The 20,652-nt window shown below is 33.9% G+C and overlaps 2 protein-coding genes and 1 long non-coding RNA gene across 3 annotated transcripts; 2 read left to right on the top strand and 1 right to left on the bottom strand.

Moving 5' to 3' along the window:
- The first annotated feature begins 4,104 nt into the window (after window positions 1–4,104).
- On the top strand, window positions 4,105–5,147 carry LOC112702135 (cysteine proteinase inhibitor). Its single transcript, XM_025753052.2, has 2 exons — window positions 4,105–4,308; window positions 4,618–5,147. The coding sequence occupies exons 1-2, from the start codon at window positions 4,207–4,209 to the stop codon at window positions 4,849–4,851; spliced, it is 336 nt and encodes a 111-aa protein (XP_025608837.1). The 5' UTR covers window positions 4,105–4,206; the 3' UTR covers window positions 4,852–5,147.
- Window positions 5,148–16,263: 11,116 nt separating this feature from the next.
- On the top strand, window positions 16,264–18,558 carry LOC112702134 (uncharacterized). Its single transcript, XR_011863599.1, has 3 exons — window positions 16,264–16,972; window positions 17,714–17,818; window positions 18,019–18,558. It is a non-coding gene; the product is annotated as an uncharacterized lncRNA (long non-coding RNA).
- A 396-nt stretch (window positions 18,559–18,954) lies between these two features.
- LOC140174261 (receptor-like protein EIX2) lies at window positions 18,955–19,377 on the bottom strand. Its single transcript, XM_072198651.1, has one exon. The coding sequence runs from the start codon at window positions 19,375–19,377 to the stop codon at window positions 18,955–18,957; it is 423 nt and encodes a 140-aa protein (XP_072054752.1).
- Window positions 19,378–20,652: the final 1,275 nt, after the last annotated feature.

The following is a 20,652-nucleotide window of genomic DNA, read 5'->3' as shown; positions in this document are numbered from 1 at the left end:
TGCAATATATATAATACTAGTGAATAGATAAGTTACTTCTATTATTATAGTGAGATAATTATATTAGTAAATATTAATACTAGAATCTTCTATTTACACTTTTTTATTTTATCTTCTTTATTTATTTATTTCACAACACGTTATCAGCACGAGACTCTGATCAAATTTTAGGAAGACTCAAGTAACAGATTTTCATTATGTCGAAACTCTCTCATCTTGAATTTAATGCTCTTGATATATCTAGGAATAATTATTTATCATGGATACTAGATGCTAAAATCCATCTTAATTCAATGGATATTGGAAATACCATTAAGGCTGAAAATAATACATCCAAGAAGGATAAAGCCAAAGTCATGATTTTCCTTCGTCATCATCTTGACGTAAGATTGAAAAATGAATATTTCACATTAAAAGATCATACAAATCTGTGGAAAGACCTTGAAAAAATGTACAATCATGTCATACTTCCTCAAGCCCGATATGTTAGAGAAAACTTTCTCGACCTTCCATGTCTCGAATGTGTTCCTGCAGCAGCAGTATCGAGAAAAAAAATTTAAAAATATTTTGAACTAATTTCTTGCCTTCTTATTGCTGAGCGCAACAATGAGTTACTCTTAAAAAATCATGAAGCGCGCTTAGCTGGCGCCGCCTCATTTCCTAAAGCAAATATGTTTTTAAAATAAGTTATTCATAATATGTTTACTTTATATTAAATAACTTCTTATATTTTTTGTTATTTATACTAATACCAAACAATCTATAAAATAAAGAAATTCACAAAGTATTTATATTTAATAAAGAAAAGGTGTAGCATGCAATAAACAAATAACTCAATGTTTATAAGAAAAAATGAACTAAAATATTTTAAAGCAGATTTATATGTATTTATTAAAGGTTATCAAATTATTAATAATAATAATAATATTAATAACTTGGGTAGTAGAATATATTAATTTAAGTAGTAGAAAATAATAATATATTATTAAAAAATTAACAATTAGTTCTCTAAATATTTAGATAAATTTAATAAACAGAAATAAAAAATATACAATATATTCAAAACATTATAAAGAAAAATTAAAAAATTATTTAAAAAATATATAATATTTATAGAGATATAGAAAAAAAAAGATAATTATTAAAAGGATATGATATAGAATATTATAATTATTGACAAATTTTATTGTAATTAATCAATAAATATTAACAAATTTAATTATTTCATACATAATATTTTTTAAAATAGAATCAAGTTCCAAGACTCAACTCTCAACTTGTAATAGAAATTGATTATGTAATAGTTGTACAAAGAAAAATATATGAACGGATAATTTTTTTAATTGTTAAAAAAATTCGATTATAATATTAAAAGTTATAAGGATTAAATTGATCATCTATAAATTTTTAATGTGAAATTTAGTTTTTATTTAATGCTAAATTTGTTTTCCAAAAAAAATTAGGAATAAAAAAATTATGTAATAGTTGTGCAAAAAAATAAAAAAATTATGTAATAGTTGTGCAAAAAAATATATGAACGGAGAATTAAAAAATATTATGAATAGAAAAGATTATGTACTAGTTATGTAAAGAAAAATATATGAAAGAAGAATTTTTTTTTAATTGTTAAAAAATTTGTGCAAAGTATGTACAAAAAAAAATATATGAATTGATAATTTTTTTAATTGTTAAAAAAATTTGATTATAATATTAAAAGTTATAAGGATTAAATTGATCAGTTATAAATTTTTAGCGTGAAATTTATGATGATAAATTTTTTTTTCAAAAAAATTACGTAATAGTTGGACAAAAAATAATATATGAATGGAGAATTAAAGAAAAATTATGAATAGAAAAGATTACGTAATAGTTGTGCAAAGAAAGATATATATAGGAGAAATTTTTTTTTAATTGTTGTTAAAAACTAAAAAGTTGTGTAAAGTATTTCTTTTTTTAAAAAAACAACGATGGTTAGAAAGGCCCACATGGCCTCGTGGGCTGAGGACGCAATATTTTGTTATCTCCTCTATTGTCATGAATCGAGCATGCTCGCTGCTATATGAGTACAGTCTCATGCGTTGCCACGTGGGCCTTCGCCCTAGCGACGAGGCCCAACTCTATGCTTAGAGAGACAACTCCAACACGGAAACCCATTCAAGCCCACATCCAACCAATAATGCTCCTACTTAGGCCACAAGCTCGCGTTACCAAGCTCAGCAAGTTGTTTTGTTCCCATAATATATATAAATTTGTCTCCTTTAATAAATATGCCCGGTGTGCGACTTTTTTCTAAGATAAATGCTCGACATGGGACTTTACTCCCACCATAAACCCCTAACCCTCTTCTCGGCGGTGACTCTGACTTCCCTCGCAAGTCCTCCGTGGATTCTCCCTCCGTCGCTGCAAACCCGTGACCTCTTCCGCTGCCACCACTGGTTTTCTTTTACTCAGTCAGGTGCCACCACTGTTCCTTGTCTTGACAGGTAAATCTCCTTAATTCAGAATTGCTTTCAATTTTTTATTTCACCATTCTGAATCTGATCCTTCTTTGTTGAAATTATTTTCTATCGCACTGCATCGTCATCCACTCACATTGGCGTTCCTATCACTCCCACCACCTTCACTCTATTTCATTTTGTTGATTCTCTGTTATATTGGTTTATAGGTCTCTCTGGTAATTGAAAAGGAAAAAAAAAAGTCAATAATTAACTTTGATCTTGCCTGGGAAATAGATCGGCCTCAACTCCTCGAGATTAGCCGAGCTATCTGCTGCAAAGTTGAACGTCCGTCTCTTGGTATCCGAGTTCCTTATGTTCGTCGTGAATGTGAGAGCACGAGCAGTGTAAAGAGAGGGGAGTGTACCTGCAAAGGCACTCCGAAGCTTAAGTCAGTGCGTATTCTAGTTTTCTCAGGAAAAACTTGGTGCTTTAGAAATAGTCTACTTCCCTTTTATATATGACGAGTTATTTGTCCGTTATGTTCTTGGTTTTACCGCTTAACGTAACCGATCTTATTTTGTCGTTGGAGCATCGGTCATGATGAAGACGTTATTGTCGCCGAGTTATTGCTTATAATTCCGAATAGTAACGGAAGATAACGAGGTACATCATATATTGCTTAATGGTCATGGAGCCGAGTTATAACGCATAATAATGACGACCATTATGAGGTAATGATCATATCAAACTTGATTCTATATTTTCCTCTCTGTTATCAACTTCATCTCGACTTTCCTCTCTGCAAATCCTTTTCGCCTTAATTTTGTCCCTATTGCTCCAGTAACGTTTATTTCAAATACTGACTCTCCACTAATTTTGAGAAGCTTATTTGCAGGACTTCATTTTCAATTGTGGGGGTTTGTCTGTAGCATTTGTCCTAGGATTAATTGCATATGTAAATGCTGATAAAGTAATCAACAAATAAAAAAATACAAGTAACAGTATTGATATAGAATAGTATGTGTAAATTATATAGTAATGTGTGATTGCAGTGTATAACAAAAAATTGAATAAAACAAAAGTTGATGGTTCAATGGTTAGGCACACCCAGCATTGTCGATTAGTGGTGCAGCAGCTTGTGATCCCTCCACTGTTGGGAGCCAGAGGTATTCGCTGCTCTGTTAAACCAGCCTGACGCGGTGCCCTCTAGCCTACGAGCCAGGACACTCGAGCCTTCGCTCGGGAGCCATGGCCCAACTCTCAACTTGGAGCGGGCAAGCTAGCTTGGTGCAAGCTTCTAATCCCACCAAGCGTAGCCTAAACCATGTTCCATCACCTTGGTGCCCTCACTTGAGTCACAAGTTGGCGTTACTCAACTCGGCGGACTGAAAAAACTCTCTTAGACATTAAAAATATTTATAAAACTTTTTTATTACCTGATGTGGGACAAATTTGGTGTTATCTAAGGATGAAGGTGAGATTTTCTAATTATTGTTAACTCTTAACTTCAAGTACTTTTATGAATGGAATTGTAAATTACAAGTATTAATCCTTTCTATCAAATCATTGTAAGACTATGCACCAATAAAAACACGTGCGGATAATAACATGAGATTTAGATATTAGTATTTAGATATGCTTGGAGGGTGCCATTATTAACCACTCAAAAGGGACATAGATATTTAACAAACCAAGATTACAATTCATGTAACAACTAACAAATTATAAAGGGTGAAGAAAAAAGAAAAGAAATCAGAGATAAGAGAAAATGGCTACACTAGGTGGCAATCGTGTGGTTGAAGGAAGCCAGAACAGCATTGAGATCCAGAACCTTGCTCGCTTTGCTCTTGAAGAACATAATAAAAAATCGGTTCTTCTTCTTCTTCGTCTTCTACTTCTATATTTCTAATTTTTTTTCAGATAAAATATATAATTCATTTTAATTTGGGTTATTTTTGTCACTTAATTAAAGTCTTGTGCTTTATGTTAGTATGTTAGTGGGGTTATTATTCAAAATTGGATTATTGTCTATGTGTAATAATAAGGGAGATTCTTATTTAAGAATTAATACTTGTATGATTTGAAGTATTATTTTTAGTTCAAATGAACTGAGAAAATATAAGTGATTAATATTTTTGTATTTGAATAATATGTTTATAATTTCTAATTTATGCTGCAGAATTCAAGCTTGGAGCTTGTGAGGGTGATAAGTGCAAAGGAGCAAGTAGTTGCTGGAAGCATATATGAAATAACTATGGTGGCAAAAGATGGTGATGAGAAGAAACAAGTTTATGAAGCCAAAGTGTTGGTGAAGCCATGGTTGAACTTCAAGGAGCTGCAAGAGTTCAAGCTTGTTACTGATGATGATAACGAAAATGATAATGCTGCTTCGGTGTCTAGAGCACTTATCTAGCTATGTATTTAATTTTCACTAATATATGTATGGAATAAATGTAGCTAGCTCTGAAATACTATAAATGGGTGTAATCTATTATACACCAAAATCAGTTACTAAAGTCAGCCACTAGTATAGCATGTTGGAATACAAATACACATTGAAAATGAATTAAATCACACATGTATTTATACACAAATACATTAGTGACTGATTTTAGTGACTAATTTTAGTGAACAAATAGCATTTTTCATTATGAATAGAATGTATAAAAAATTAAAAATTACTTATTGAATGATGGAAGTTATAATTGAGAGTAGGGTGACATTTACTTGCTGACTCGCATTATTGCATGCTTTACAACGTAAACTTTTCTATTTGAGTTTCTTTATGACCTTAAAACAGCTAACTAAATTACTATAGTGTAAAGAAAATAAAACTAAACTACCAATAGAATTTGTTATTTTTTGCTAATATTTTAATTATTAGTCTGATTTTTTAGTTTTTTAATTCCATAATATATTTTTAATTCATTTTTTTAAACATTATTAATTAATTGCTAATAAAAAATAATAAATTTTACTAATTTTTTTTACTAAAACAACATAAAAAATCATTTAAGTTGGAGAGGACATCTCCTTCTTAGTTCTTAATAATCTCTTCAACAACATTATAAAAAAAGAGAAATTCAGTATAAGACAGATTATATTTAATTGTTATCTTTGCTAAAAGATTAGCAATTGAGTTCGATATTCTTTGAATCAAGTGAACGTGGACTACGTAATTTTACTGCAACATCTCACCGATCTTGCAGAGAATGTCATTGTTATCTGTTCATACCCTGGGTCGAGATTACCAACCCGGGATGTTTGACAGACAAAGCGACCGACCTCTTCAGGTCAGGACAACCCGACCTCTTCCCAAAGATCTCGGTCAAGTCCCCACGAAAGCCCAAGGAAGGGCCCAAATAGAGGAACACGTTCCAAATCCTAAGGCGGCCCAAAGCCTACATAGAGAAGGGCGGTTCCCTTAAAGATAAGATGACCTCACTTAAAGATAAAAGATAAGATAAGATAACTAACTTATCTTATCCACAGAAGGCCACATCTCACCATTATAAATACACTAGAGCACCCAGGTATAACTCATACTCTGATTCTACTCAATACCTGCTTAATACCCTTGCTAACTTAAGCATCGGAGTCCCTTGCAGGTACCCCCCACCCTCCGGGGACGAAGGATCAGCAGCACTTTCAGTCTTACAAGTCGGACACACCAGCTCCGGCCGCTACACACCTGCCGAACACGTCGGCTCCGACCAACACAGAAGATCTCGACCGAGATCGACCTACAGTTTCAGGTAACCCTCGGAACATTGGCGCCATTGCCGGGGAGCCTGGAAGTCATCCCAACACCATGGCAGACAACCATGACAATGACACGACTCAGGTTTGGAAGATAAAACGCCACACAAAAACACGGATGCTATACTTAAAGATACTCCGGAATCCAATGGAGACAAAAATTCATCAAATCCTGGGGTGATAGAAGCACTTCAAAATCGATTGAAGCAACTTGAGAAAGAAGCCCAACATCAACGCAAAAAAGAAGAGGATCTACGTCGGGAGATAAGGTGGTGCCGATAATTAGAAGAAAAGCTTATGAAACTCGAAGCCGATCTCAAAACTAAAGCTACACGATCCTCCACAGAGGATAGCTTTCTGAAAGATCAAGATCCATTCACCAGGGAAATTATGAAAACCAAAATCCCAAAAGATTTCAAACTTCCGGATATGACTCTATATGACGGCACCTCAGACCCCAACCACCATCTCAGCAACTTCAAAGTAGAATGTACCTCACTGACGCCTTAGATGCGGTTCGCTGCAAAGCCTTTCCAAACACTCTTACCAAGACAGCCATTAGATGGTTCGACAACCTACCTCCAAATTCCATCTCGAGTTTCGACGACCTGGCCAAAGAGTTCCTGGCCCGATTTTCCATACAAAAGGACAAAGCTAAACACGCACCCAGCCTACTAGGGATCAAGCAAGGGAAACGGGAGAGTCTTCGCAACTACATGGGAAGATTCAACAAAACATGCATGGATATACAAAGTCTACCAACAGAAGCTGCCATCATGGGTCTCATAAATGGCCTACGAGAATGACCATTTAGCCAATCTATATCAAAGAGGTACCCGACATCCCTAGACGAAGTACAAGAACGGGTGCAGAAGTACATCAACATGGAGGAGAATTCTCGACTTGGGGAAGCCTCAAGGTTCAGTTCTGCCTACCGAGATAAAGATAAAGAATCCAGGAAAAAAGAAGATCGCTCCGGAGAGTAAATAAAAAAATATCATAACTACACCCCTCTTAGGGTATCCCTGGTAGATATTTACAAAGAAGTCTGCCATACAGAAAAAATACCCCCAGCTCGGCCACTTAAAGGCAAAAGGGGAGGAGGAAATCAGAACGAATACTGTGAGTACCATCGAGTCCGAGGACATTCCACCAACGAATGCTTTGACTTGAAAAACGTCATAGAGAATTTAGTTAGGGAAGGAAAACTAGATCGGTTCCTGGCCAACCGGGACGAAGAACCAAGAAAAAGAAGAAAGGATGAAGATGTCGGACGATCTGAACGATCACCCCGCACACCGGAAAGACATATTCACGTAATACACGATGGATTTGTCAGAGGAGGAATCTCCAAATCATCCCGCAAGCGATACCTCAAAGAAGTGTATCATGTCGAAGGCAAGAAAGAGGTGCCAGACATCCCAGCAATCACGTTTACCAAAGAAGATGCATCTGGAATCATCTCAGGACACGACGACCCCATGGTCATCACAATCATATTGGCAAACGCCAACCTCCACCGCACATTAATTGACCAAGGAAGTCCGCTGACATCTTATTCAAAACTGCCTTCGACAAACTCGGCTTAGAAGAAAAAGAGCTAAGAGCATACCCGAACAACCTGTTCGGACTTGGGGATACCCCAGTACAAATTCAAACTCGGCTCACGAAAATTGAGCTTGGCTCACGACTCGATTCATTAACAATCAAGCCTATTTCTTAAGCTCAAGCTCGACTCACCGAAAGCTCACGAGCTGGCTCAAGCTCACGAGTTGGCTCAAATAAGAGAAACATAAATACATAATCTATAATTCTATATCAGTAAATTACAACTTATATTTTTTAAAAAATATTTGAAAAGATCAATTTTATATATTGTTTATGTATCAATAAATTATAAATTTTTTATTTATGTCCTATATTAAAATTATATGTAAAAAATAAATATAAATATTAAATAATTAAGATTGTTATAATATATATAATCGAGCCAGCTCACGAGCTAATGAGCTGAACTTATCCAAACTCAAGCTCGACTCATTTAATTTATAAGCTCAATTTCAGGCTCAAGCTTGACTCACCAGCTCACGAGTTTAGCTTATCGAACTGTTAACGAGTCGAGCTCGAACTGACTCATGAGCTGGCTTGACTCACTTCCAGCCCTACTTGCAGAAAATGTCATTGTTATCCATTCGCATTACAGCATATTCTTTGTTTATAATAAGATAAGCCTCCAAATAATTTATTTCCAAGGTTGCGAGAACCGGACCGGTCAATGAACCGGTGAGGTTACTGGTTCAATGGTTTAATGGTTCGACCGGAGTTCAACCGGTTTAATTAAATATTAAATAAAATTATTAAAAAACCTAAAAATAATTTTAAATATATTAATTTAATAAAAAACCGTTAAAAAACCGTTAAAAACCGGCCGATTTGACCGGTTTACCGGTTAACTGGCCGGTTCGACCGGTTTTTTACTGGTTTTTTGCTGGTCGGTTTTTGAGCTTACCCGGACCGGTTAACTGACCGATTCCCGGTTTTTCCGGTTGAACCGGCCGGTCCGGTCCGATTTTCAGAACCATGTTTATTTCACATAAGCCTCCTTATTCCTACTTTTTCAGGCCAAACAAAGACCCATTCAAATTGCCTAAAGTTCACACCATTTTATGAGTCCTATCAAAATACTTGCAACATAACCCATCAATCACTAGCCAAATCGTATTGCTCAAAAAGACTAGCAACGTAATTTAGCTTAACTTCATTGATAGAAGGAGGGCACCAAAAATCAATCAAAGAGGTATGATTAGTCACCTGGTTAGTATGCTTAACAATACCATATTCAGCCGCATAATATATAATAAATATGAGAATCTTATCCTTGTTCCAACTGACATTTTAATTAAAAATATCATTATTTCTATCTCTTTAAATTCACTAAAGTTCGGCAGTAAGATTACTTTTTTTATCTGAAGATTAACCCGGAAACAACTCCAAAAATTCAAAGATACATTTCCACTTTTCATTTTCATCTTCAAATTGTTCCAAATATATTTAACTTTATAATAAGATTTGAGATGTTCTTGGTTTCATACGTTTTGTTGCATTTAGGGATAAAGATCTATGATTATCAAACATATGTGAAAATAATAGTTAGCTGATGAGTATGCAGCGAAATTTTGACTTCTAATAGATAGAAAGTAATATGAAATTGAATACCACCCACAATAATGCACTAACTATAACAAAGCCAATATGAGAAAATAGGATGTGAATTAACTTTCTTTCTTATTTTTGATGATGTTTCAACTACATTGTTACAGGAATATATATAGTATCATCTATACTATAATTTTAATGAATGAGAATAAAATTCTCCTATGAAAACTCCTTACAAGTTCTTTTCTATTAAAACTCCTTGCAAACCTTATTTTACTACCTAAGTTTGCTCTTAGTCTTTCTTTTATTCTCACACTAGCAGTAGAAATAATACCATAAAAACAGAGCCAAATTAGTCCCTTGACCTTCTCAAGAATACTCGTATGCTAGAATCATGACGTATTTTTATTGAAATCCTATGCAAAAATCTCTTAAAGTAATTTTTGAAATTGGTTGTGCCTAAAAAGATTTTCAAAATCTTCATTATACTAATTTAATTCTTGATACTAGAAAAATACATTATGTTAGTCTCATATTCGTTTTCTGTAAAGTTAATAACATGTACAAGATTAACTTAGGGCAATTTTTTAAATTCCAGAAATTAAATTAAAATCTTAAATTTTTTTTAGTGTAAATCCCACGTGCCAGTGTGCCACTTTTAAATTTAATTTATTGGTTGTTACTAAAAAACTAGCAAGATATCTGCGCTATGCGCTAAGCGCTATGCGCGGGAAGAGAAATAAATAGAATAACTATATAAAAGTAAAGCTTAGTTTGAAAAATAATGATCTTTGAAGAGAAAAATTAAAATTGCTGAAACTTAGTTTTGTAAAAATATTGTTAACATTTAAAAATTGATAAGTTAGTGTAATAAGATATTTGTAATTTTATTGAAATATAAAGAAGATAAAGTATATGTACTGGATATAAGTAGAATATATTGTCTGTATTAATTTAGAATTTAATTTTGATGTACTATCAGTGTAAAATAATTTTACACATGCATTCAATTATATAATGCCACATCAGCAAAAATAAATTTGTGACCTAGTTTATTCTTTTGAAGTGATATCTATAAAATTTGACACCCAAAAAATAAATCTTTTTGAAAAATAATATTTAATTATTGAATAATTTTGAGATATAAAAATCATGTATGCATTATTAAAGTTGGTCGAATGTAAACCGAGAAAAAATAAGTTTTTTATAAACGAAAATACATGTATATACATGAGATAATAATTAAGAAATAAGTAATGTTAAAAGCTTTGTCATACATTTCTAAACACTTCTGGGTAAATAATATTTTATGTTTTGTCGGTATTTTCATCATGAGCAATTAGAATTTTCAATCCTTTCTTGTTAGTGACCCTTGAAATGGCAACATATATGGCCACGTGTGAAAACATGTTTTTTCAGTAGCAATCCGATGTGGTCTAATAATTGTCCTTAACTTTTGTTTATGGTTTCATAAGATAGCATGAGAGGGAATTGTCTCTTTTGAAATCTAAATAGTAGCCTAGCATTTGATGGTGTGAGTGTCATTCTAGGAATAAAGACCTTATCGACACAGTTGTCAGAATTTAATAATCTTGCCTCGATAACTTTATCTCCAAATCTTGTAATTATCAATCTAGTACCATTGCAAAGCCCTGAAGAGCGATCAATATTTCTAATAAGCATGACATGGCAACCAACCTTTAGCTTCAATTCATGATTTGAAACCCCGGAACATTTAATTGTTGCTAAAAATTTGGGTGTGTGCATGCCTTCAATTTCATTGCTACCCCTTGGAACAAACATTTATTGGAACTAACATAAGTCTTGCATGCATTGTTGTTCAGTTCGGTCATGTAATCATTCACCTCATCTACCGCATTAATTGTAGGAGCCAAAATAGCTCAACCTTTCCAGTGGCGTTCGTTATACATGTCACCAATGTAATCAGAATAGATTGCTTCAATGATTGTTTCAATTGGATCATTATAATAGGTGATAAGGAATTCATGAGGTATGCTAATTAAATTGCACTCGTCACTCATTCCTTCTGATATTTCATTGCCGACTTGAAGAATCCATTTGGCAAATTGCTGCAAATCTTGTATGCCACTATCTGCAGCTATAGATTGCAGCCGCATGTTGATAGTTAGCTTTAATATTTCACAATGCTGCCATAGATATGATGAATTTAAAGATGCATTGACGATGTATTGTCTTGTCCCCTTTGGAATCACTGGCAAGATTTGCCTAAAATCTCCACCAAAGACTATTGTTTTCCCTCCGAACGGCATCTCTATGCTTTCATCATATTTGAACCTCATCAAATCTTTCATTGTCTTATCCATTGCTTCGAAACAAATTTGCTCATCATAGGAGCTTCATCCCAGATTATTAGCTTTGCTCTCACAATTAACTCTGCCAATGGACTTCCCTGCTTGATATTGCAAGTAGAGAATTTATCTGGGGTTAATGGTATGACAAATCTAGAATGTGCAGTCTGACCTTCAGGTAACAATAAAGAAGCAATACCGCTAGAAGCAACAGTTAGGACTATCTGTCCCTTTGATCTCAATGCTGAAGCTAAAGTTTTTCAAAGGAAAGTCTTTCCTATACCTCCATGGCCATACACAAAAAAACATATGTCCATGTTGACTTTCTACAGCGTTCATGATCTTATCATATACTCTCCTTTGCTCTGTAGTTAATTTGGACAGGCATTGAATGTGTTGCCTTTGTAATTCAACACGATCATAATTTAACTCATCAAAGATCATCTTGTTTCGTGTTCTAAGATGGTCAGTATCCCCTGATGGAAATGGCATTGTCAGATAATCCCGCAAGCTTTTGGCATTACTGTTTAAGATTTGTTCAATCTCAATCAAAGTTAGGTCCTTTAATTCTTCATCGCTGAAAACCAAATTTAAAATGTTGACAAAGCAAAAACATTAGTTGCTATAATTATGAAAAACATATGGTACATGAAAAAATTACTATGAAAACATGTAAGCCACAACACTTTAAAGATATAAAATTTAATAGAAAGGTTTATCATTGGAGTTGTCTGCTTACCAGATCAGCCAAAAATGGCTCTGTGATGATGCAAAATCCTATCACATAATAAGATGACAGTTTCTTCCCATACGATTTCAGGTCGCACCATTAAAAATATCCATTAAAGAAGGAAACTAACGTTGTATCCATTAAAAATGGATTCCGTACAACAAAAGTACCAAAATCCTAAATTTATGTTGACTTTTTAATAAAATTCCAGAATTACCCCCACCATTATCTTCAACATCAACTCCCAACCATCTCTTCTTTCCCACTCAAACTTTCACATCCATCCATTACCACCACCTTAACCACCTTCTTTTTTCTCTGCTACTCCACCACTGGTACCATGACAGCATTTCCATCTTCATGAACCCATCTCCAAGAAACTTGATCACCGACACAACCTCTCCAACTGGATCCCTCTCCCCCTTTCTCTCCCCTTCTTCCTCAAACCCCGCGTCATCTTCGTCACGGTCAACGCCACGCACCTCCATTGCCGTTGTGATTATCGGAGTCATTCTCTGACTTGACAAGTATCCTAACATAAATATGATTGGAGGTTTCTGAGATAATTTGAACAATGAATACATTCAATTAGTTCAATTTGGGTATAGATAAAAACAAATAAATTATTAGTTACAGGAGATTTGTTCAACTTCGTTAATTATATAATAAATTTGTAATTTTTACTGTTGTAAATATAGGACCTTTCTCCATGGAGTCCATGAGCTTGAAGTGGACCTAGGAGGAGTTGAATCGCACCACAGGAAGGGACCTTGCGCGCTAGATCTCGGTTCAGTCTCACTTCCGGAGCTTCTCCATCTTGTGGCGGCATTAGACAGGGTCTTAGCCGGAAAGTCATTGTGGCATTTCTGTGCAACGGCGCTGCTGGAGATTGAATCCGATGGCTCTAAACTCTGAACTTGCCACTGTGCCAAGGTATAGGTGATCTGTGCATGGGCTTGAGGCGGTACTGGGGCGCCGCGGAGTTTGGGTTGCTGCAGTTGAAGGTGGTAGCGCTGTATGGAAACGGATGGATTGCCTGGTTGCCTTGTTGTCGTCTTTATCATCGTCAGCGTAAAAAGATGGCGACAGTGGTGGTTAGTGGAGTAGTAGAGAATAAAGGGTGGTTAAGGTAGTGGCAATAGAGGTGTTTGAGATTTGGAAAAAAAGAGAAAAGATATTGAAGATAAAGGATGAGGTAATTCTAAAATTTTATTAAAGAGTCAACATAAATTTAGGATTTGAGTACTTTTATTGTACGAAATCCATCTTTAATAAATACAACTTTAGTTTCCTCCTTTAAAGAATATTTTTGTCTAAAAAATATTTAAAACTTAGGGAAAAAGACAAATAGGTCCTTGACTTTTCAAACTTTTGACAAATACATTCCTGACAAAATTTAAATACAAAAAAGTCCCTGACTTTAACAAACGGAGGACAATTTAGTCCTTCCATCTATTTGCCTCTCATACACCTAACGAAACTGGCTGACGTGGCTGAAACGGTGTCCAGGTGTCCGTTACGGTGCCACGTTGGAAGGGGAAAAAAGTTTGAAGGACAAATAAGTCATTGACGTCATTTTACAAATAAAGTTCGAAGGACAAATAGGTCCTTGAGAATTTTTTTTCAAAATTAATAAACTCATTTCCTAAATTCTCTTATCTACCTCTCTCCATTTTTATATTTCTCTCTACTATTTTTACTCTATATATAATTATATTTTATATTAGTAATTTGACAAATCAAAATATGTCATTCGATATTTTTTTATAATTAAAATATTTTAAATGTAAAATTATACACATTAAATTATTTTAAATTTTAGATAACGAATGTTAAAATTAATTACTAATAAAAAATTAGACTTTTTCATATAAAAATAATAACTAAAAATCTTATTATTTAATTTTTTATCTGCAGATATCTTGGTTTTCATAGTCAAAAACTTTTGTCAACTTACGACTTTTTTGTAAAAGTAGTTTGATTTTATAAATCTTTTGTGTCATGCATAATTTATACTGTTAGAACAAAGTGAACTATAATTTAAAAATATATATATATATTCTCGTAATGTTATTATGCATAAAAATACTAGTTCTAATATAATACACAAATGCACTAATGCTAACTTAATACATGAATGATGCACAAATGAACTAATGCTAACTTGATGCATAAATGAACTGATGCTAACTAATGCCACTGGTATGATGAAAACTGAACTAATGCAATTTAACAAATTCTAATATAATACATAAATGCACTAAAACTAAACTAATGCAATTTAAGAAAAAGAGTAGAAACATAACAAGCCCAATTTCTACAATTTTAATACAAATAATTTAAATTATAGAATAAAACAAGTTAACTAGATTTCAAAATACAAGCATAATTTTATCAGAAATTATTTTTAATATGGAAAGAAAATTGGTGTTTTGGTTGAATATTGACATTTGAAGTGTATTACAGTATTGTGAAAATTATTCAACACGCCCCCACGTGTTAGCTAAGATGCTGCCACGTGTTCAACACGCCCCCCACGTGTTGGCCAGAATGATGCCACGTGTTCACCACGCCCTCCACGTGTTGCACTACGCCCCCCACGTGTTGACTTCCCACAAAAAAATTCACCCATCTATAATTACACTACATTCTCCCATTTTCAACAAAAATACCAATATTTTTTCATACAAAAAAAAAATTAGCCTAATTTTATAAACTAAATTCTCATAATAGAAGCATAATAGAAGTATAATGAAAAAAAATTTCTCAATGACCTATTTGTCCTTCGAACTTTATTTGTAAAATGACGTCAAAGACTTATTTGTCCTTCGAACTTTTTTCTCCTTCCAACGTGGCACCGTAACGGACACCTGTACACTGTTTCAGCCACGTCAGCCAGTTCCGTTAGGTGTATGAGAGGCAAATAGACGGAAGGACTAAATTGTCCTCCGTTTGTTAGAGTCAGAGACTTTTTTGTATTTAAATTTTGTCAAAAATGTATTTGTCAAAAGTTTGAAAAGTCAGGACCTATCTGTCTTTTTTCCTAAAACTTATGAGTTATTAGTTTATGGAGGCCACTTACATAAAGACACAAAAAACGTCTTTTTTTAAAGACGTTCATACGTGTCATAGTATGATTGGACATCTCTATTAAACCGGTTAATAAGCTATTTTTTAATAATTCAGAATAAAATCGGTTTATTAAAAAAAGATAATAAACCTAATTGTCCGTATTATAATTATTAGATTCGGTTTGTTCCGATCAATTTACACAATATAAATCGAATTATATTTGAATTTTTTATAAAAAGGCAAATATATCCTTAATTTTTTATTTTACAGACATTTATCTCTAATAATTTAAAAACACAATTAAATCCCTATAAAAAAATAATTCTAACCCTAACCCCTGATCTGTCCAAGCCCAAATTCAAGCTTAACAGTGAAATGGTGAAATAATTTGCTGCGAGTTAAACCCTGTGACCCTGAGAAGCCACGCCCGCCCAACCTTCTTTCTTTCTTCTCTTCTTCTCTGAAACCTAGCCCAGCCCGCAGACCTCCACACCAACCTTCCCTCCGTCCGTCTGTTCCCACCGCCGGCGACCACCGTCGCTAACCCTCCCTCCTCCCTTCTTCCTTTTCTTTCTTCCCTAGTTCTCCATTTCTTTCCTCCTGTACGCAACACCCCTGTTCGTGGCGCCACCTCTGTCTGCACCTTCCAGTTCCGGTGAAAACGACCAGCGGCGGCGAAACTCTGTGCTGCTACGACACTACCTCCGCTCCTTATGCTATCTTCTTTTTTCACTCCTCAACGCAGGTTCCATTCCATCCTCTGTGTCTGTTTCTTTTTTTTCTAATTATTTTTTTTATTTCCGTGCCTTTTGATTCTGCTTTTACTGATCTTGTTAGACTTAGGATAGTTGATTATTTGTGTTTCTGGACTGAATGTGTATTGGCTGGTTGAAATTTTTGGGTTGATTGATGCTTACATTAAACTGAAATTGCTGTTTATGAATCTGGCATACAACCTGTTCGATAAATTGCCTGAAAGTTAAATCTTATGTCTGATCATCATAGGCTTCAAATTTTGTTTTCATTAGGCATTGTAACTCATATTGTGCAGTTTTCTATAAGTATTTATGATGATTGAAATTGAATTTTGGTTATGCACTTGGTGAATGTTCTTGCTTAACACCAAATTGAACTGAAATTTTAGAATTCATTCCTTGTTTGGTGTTATATGTTAAGTGCATACAGAGTTAGCAAGTGAATTGATGATATTGCGTATCCATGTAGTTGTTGAACATAAATGATCATATACTCTTCCGACACCCTTGAACCGAAGCACAAGCAGTCACCAAGAAACGTGGAATGGTAAGTATTGTATTCCATTCATTACGATTAATCACATGAAACCTTACCAGTTACCAATTATGAACGCGAGTGTGATTCAGAAGAGAGACGAGAGGATGTTTCGATTGAGTAAGAACAAGGCTTCTTCGAAATCTGCAGCTGATACAAGATTTGAGTTCTGATTCTCTCATTTTAAGGCTCTTCAGGTAATTTAATTTAATTTTTATTTTTCCCTTATTCTTCCATTTACGTTGATAAATGCTAATGCAATAGTTTGTGAAAATTTGTTGTTTTTTTTTTCACGTTAGCTTAATATGCTTCGTATGTTCGCAATTGTTGATCCGCGGTGATGAACTGATTATGCGTTTGGTGCGGAATTTGCAATGCAAGCCTCAGAATCTTAGATCCTATTTCTAATTTAGAAACAGCGAAAACTAGTGCTTTATTTGTTGAATTTTATCAAATAAGATGAAATTTATTATGTGAAGAAGTTTAGTATTTTGGAAATGGATGATAATTAATTAAGGTGAACTAAAGTGAAGTTGTTCTGTTGAGGTATAATATAGAATCCTTGAGACTTGAATGTTTTATCAAATGCAAGTAGCAGATCGGGTTGTTGGTTTGATATGAATAACAAGTGTTCATACATATTTTTGTTCACATTATTAATAACTTAATACTAAGCAGTGGGACAAATCATAATATGAATGACTGGAGTGACATGTTAAAAGTAAGCAAAGATGACTTATCTTTAAGTTCTAAAGTAGTTGTAATCAAGGGGGAAATGTTTAAATCACCAAAATTATACTCTTTTTATCCAAATTTTAATGCTGAAAAAGTTGTATGTTGATTTTAGAATTGTTTTCAATAGTAATTCAGTGTGCAGGAAAATAAAGGAAATAGATGGTTCTGTTAATAATAACAAATACTGATTCTCTTGTTTGTAGGTACCCAAGGGATGGGAAGCTGCTTGTTTCTGTTGTTTCGGTAGAAAGTGGTAAAGCTATTGCAAAGTCAAGCAAGGTGCTGGTGCAAAATGGGAGTTGTCAGTGGTCAGATTCTTTTTCAGAATTTGTATTGTTTCCAGGAGATAATTCTTCCAAGGAGATTGATGAATGTCTCCTCAAGCTTATTGTTGCCATGGTGCTGATACTATTGCTGTTTGCTGTTCCTATTGTGTATACTCTACTTTGTAGTTAAGATGTTTCTTTATCAGTTAGAAGTTTGTTTGAATTATGATGTGGCTTAACAGGGACCATGAAGGTCTAGTATCCTTGGAGAGGTCACTGTTAATATGGCAAGTTATGTGAGTTCAAATACTGAATCTCCACTTTCACTCGAGCTGGGTAAGTGGCAACCATGGGACAGTTTTACATGTCAGATATACAAATAAAGTTGTCTTACTTTTATTGAGTGCAGAAACCTGGATGGTTGTGTTACTGTGGTTGGTTACGCTCGGATTTAATTGTAGTCAAGTTTGGGAGAAAAGTAACATTGGAAATCTGGAATATATTGCTGAGTATTGAATGTATCTTATTAATTCCAATTACTCTTGTTAATTGACAACTTGTTTTCTTTGGGTAATCTCTGTTCATTCAAGCGGTATTCACTGTGATTTTACTCTCTGATATACAGTGTTGCATAGGATCATATGGAATTATATTTCTGCCCAAAGTTTTATGACTTGTATTCACTTGAAGTCTTAGCCACCAGATTGCCAACAGTTATTGCTGGTTCATACAGTTACATAATACCAATCATTTCAATAGTTCAAGCTAAAAGATATGATTTATATACAGATCCTTATGAGGTTAATGTCATTTTTCTTTCTTTAGATGCTACCCATTTTGCTGATTTTGGCTTAAATGGTTGAGTTCTCTTTTTTTCTCTTAAAAAAAACTAAAATATTTTCTATAACTCAGATATTCACTCAGACAAAGAGGGATTCAAAGTGCCTTGATCGTAAGTGCATCTTTCCAGATGGTACTTGGATTTTTCCAAATCTGACTCGCATTAAGTGTTATTATTATAGGGACAACAATACTAACTGGATTACATTTAAACAAGCTAAGCAGGACAAGTGCATAGTATTTTTATTTCCACTATTACAAAAAAAGGAATGAAAAGAAAACATTACAAACTCCATGCACACAAAGGAAAAACCAAGCACCAGAAAAACATCATAAAGTCACATACATGATTGAAGTTTGTACCACACATCGTCAAGGAAATGGTAATAGGCATACATCCATGATTTGCATATGAACAGTGGACCCACAAATCCCCAAAATCCCACTATAAATCGAAAAGCCACACTCACAAACAGCCACTTCACTCCATGATTCTTTCTCTCTTTTTCATTGTCATTAGCATCATCATCAGGAACTTCCCCGTCCATGGTACAGTTGAGCAGCAATGGTGGACTACATAGCTTGTTGCCGACGAAATCGGATGCTTCAAAGCTTTGCAACTGAGTGCCCGTTGGGATTTTGCCCTCCAAGTGATTGTAGGACAAGTCTAGCTTGTTCAGGAAGTTCAAGTTTGTGATGCTTTGAGGGATCTCCCCTGTGAGTTGGTTGCCAGAGAAATCAATGGATTCCAATGACTCCATATTGCCAATACTTTGTGACCACTTAACTCATTCTTGGACAAGTTCAAATAAATCAGAGCAGATAGGTTTGTGATTTCCATTAGTATTTCCCCCAACAATTTATTAGATGAAAGATCAATGTTTTTTACTAAGCCGAGAATGTTGTTGTACTCAGCATCTTTTCCTTTCACCCATAGGGTCATGCTTATAATATCACTTCCATACATCATGTCTTTTTGGATGGATGAACTTGCACTAGTTTTATCTATCATGGCACTCAAATGGTTCAAACAATTTGGTATAATAGACACATACAATAGGAATAATAGACACATCACTAACATCGAAACTTAGTTGGGTAATACTGTTTCTTCCATTTTTGTACTTCAACACTTTATTTTTTACCCAATCGCAAATTTCCATATTGCACATTTGCACCTAAACCGATCCTATATGCATCATCAACACACAAATGTTATTTATACAATTCAATTAAACAGAGGATTTGACTCAAGAGTTACCTTCCTCTTTTTCCAAAAGTTATAGCCGTCTGTAGATCTTCCAAGCTTAGTCGAGCTTCATTAATAAAACAAAATTTTATCAAGTGTTACTAGCAATATATAGTGGACAATTTTATACGCGATAAATAAAAAAGGGATATAATTATGGCCTCATTAGTAAAATAAGACCAATACATGAGTAATTCCTAATGATTCAACTCACCAAGTAAAAAATAAACATATGAATGAAATAAACAACATAGTTTAACAAAACAAAAAAAGTTAAATAAATCTATCTCTTACTTTTATAAAATTCAATAATTTTGATGTAATTAAATATTTTTGAAACAAAATCATTCTAAACCAAATTTATTAAGAACTTATTTAATTATATACTTTATCTATTAGAACATGTTATTCATTGGAACCTATATAAATTTTGAAATACCATCCTTCTTTTCCAGAACAAAATATAAAACATACTCAAAGTTGTAATATATTTTCATTTTTTTAGTAGATAACATTCTCTCGGTGAAGATTCTTTACTTGCAGAAAACAACAAATTAAATGCACACAAATTGAGGATTCACCCAAAATTCAAGAATCATGAACATAGAAATCCTATAGGTGTTGACAAAACAAAACAAAATCAATGTGCTAATGAATTGTAAGTTGAACAAGCATCAAAATATAGCCAAAAGTGCCTCATCCAAGAACAGTGTGCCTAACATTTTCGCAATTTAATCTTTATAGTAGATACAACACATAAATAAAATACAAAACATTACATAGGCAT

The sequence above is a fragment of the Arachis hypogaea genome, chromosome 7 (assembly GCF_003086295.3).
Source record: "Arachis hypogaea cultivar Tifrunner chromosome 7, arahy.Tifrunner.gnm2.J5K5, whole genome shotgun sequence".
In the NCBI taxonomy this organism is placed as follows: Eukaryota; Viridiplantae; Streptophyta; class Magnoliopsida; order Fabales; family Fabaceae; genus Arachis; species Arachis hypogaea.
This window is presented reverse-complemented; position numbering and strand designations above follow the sequence as displayed.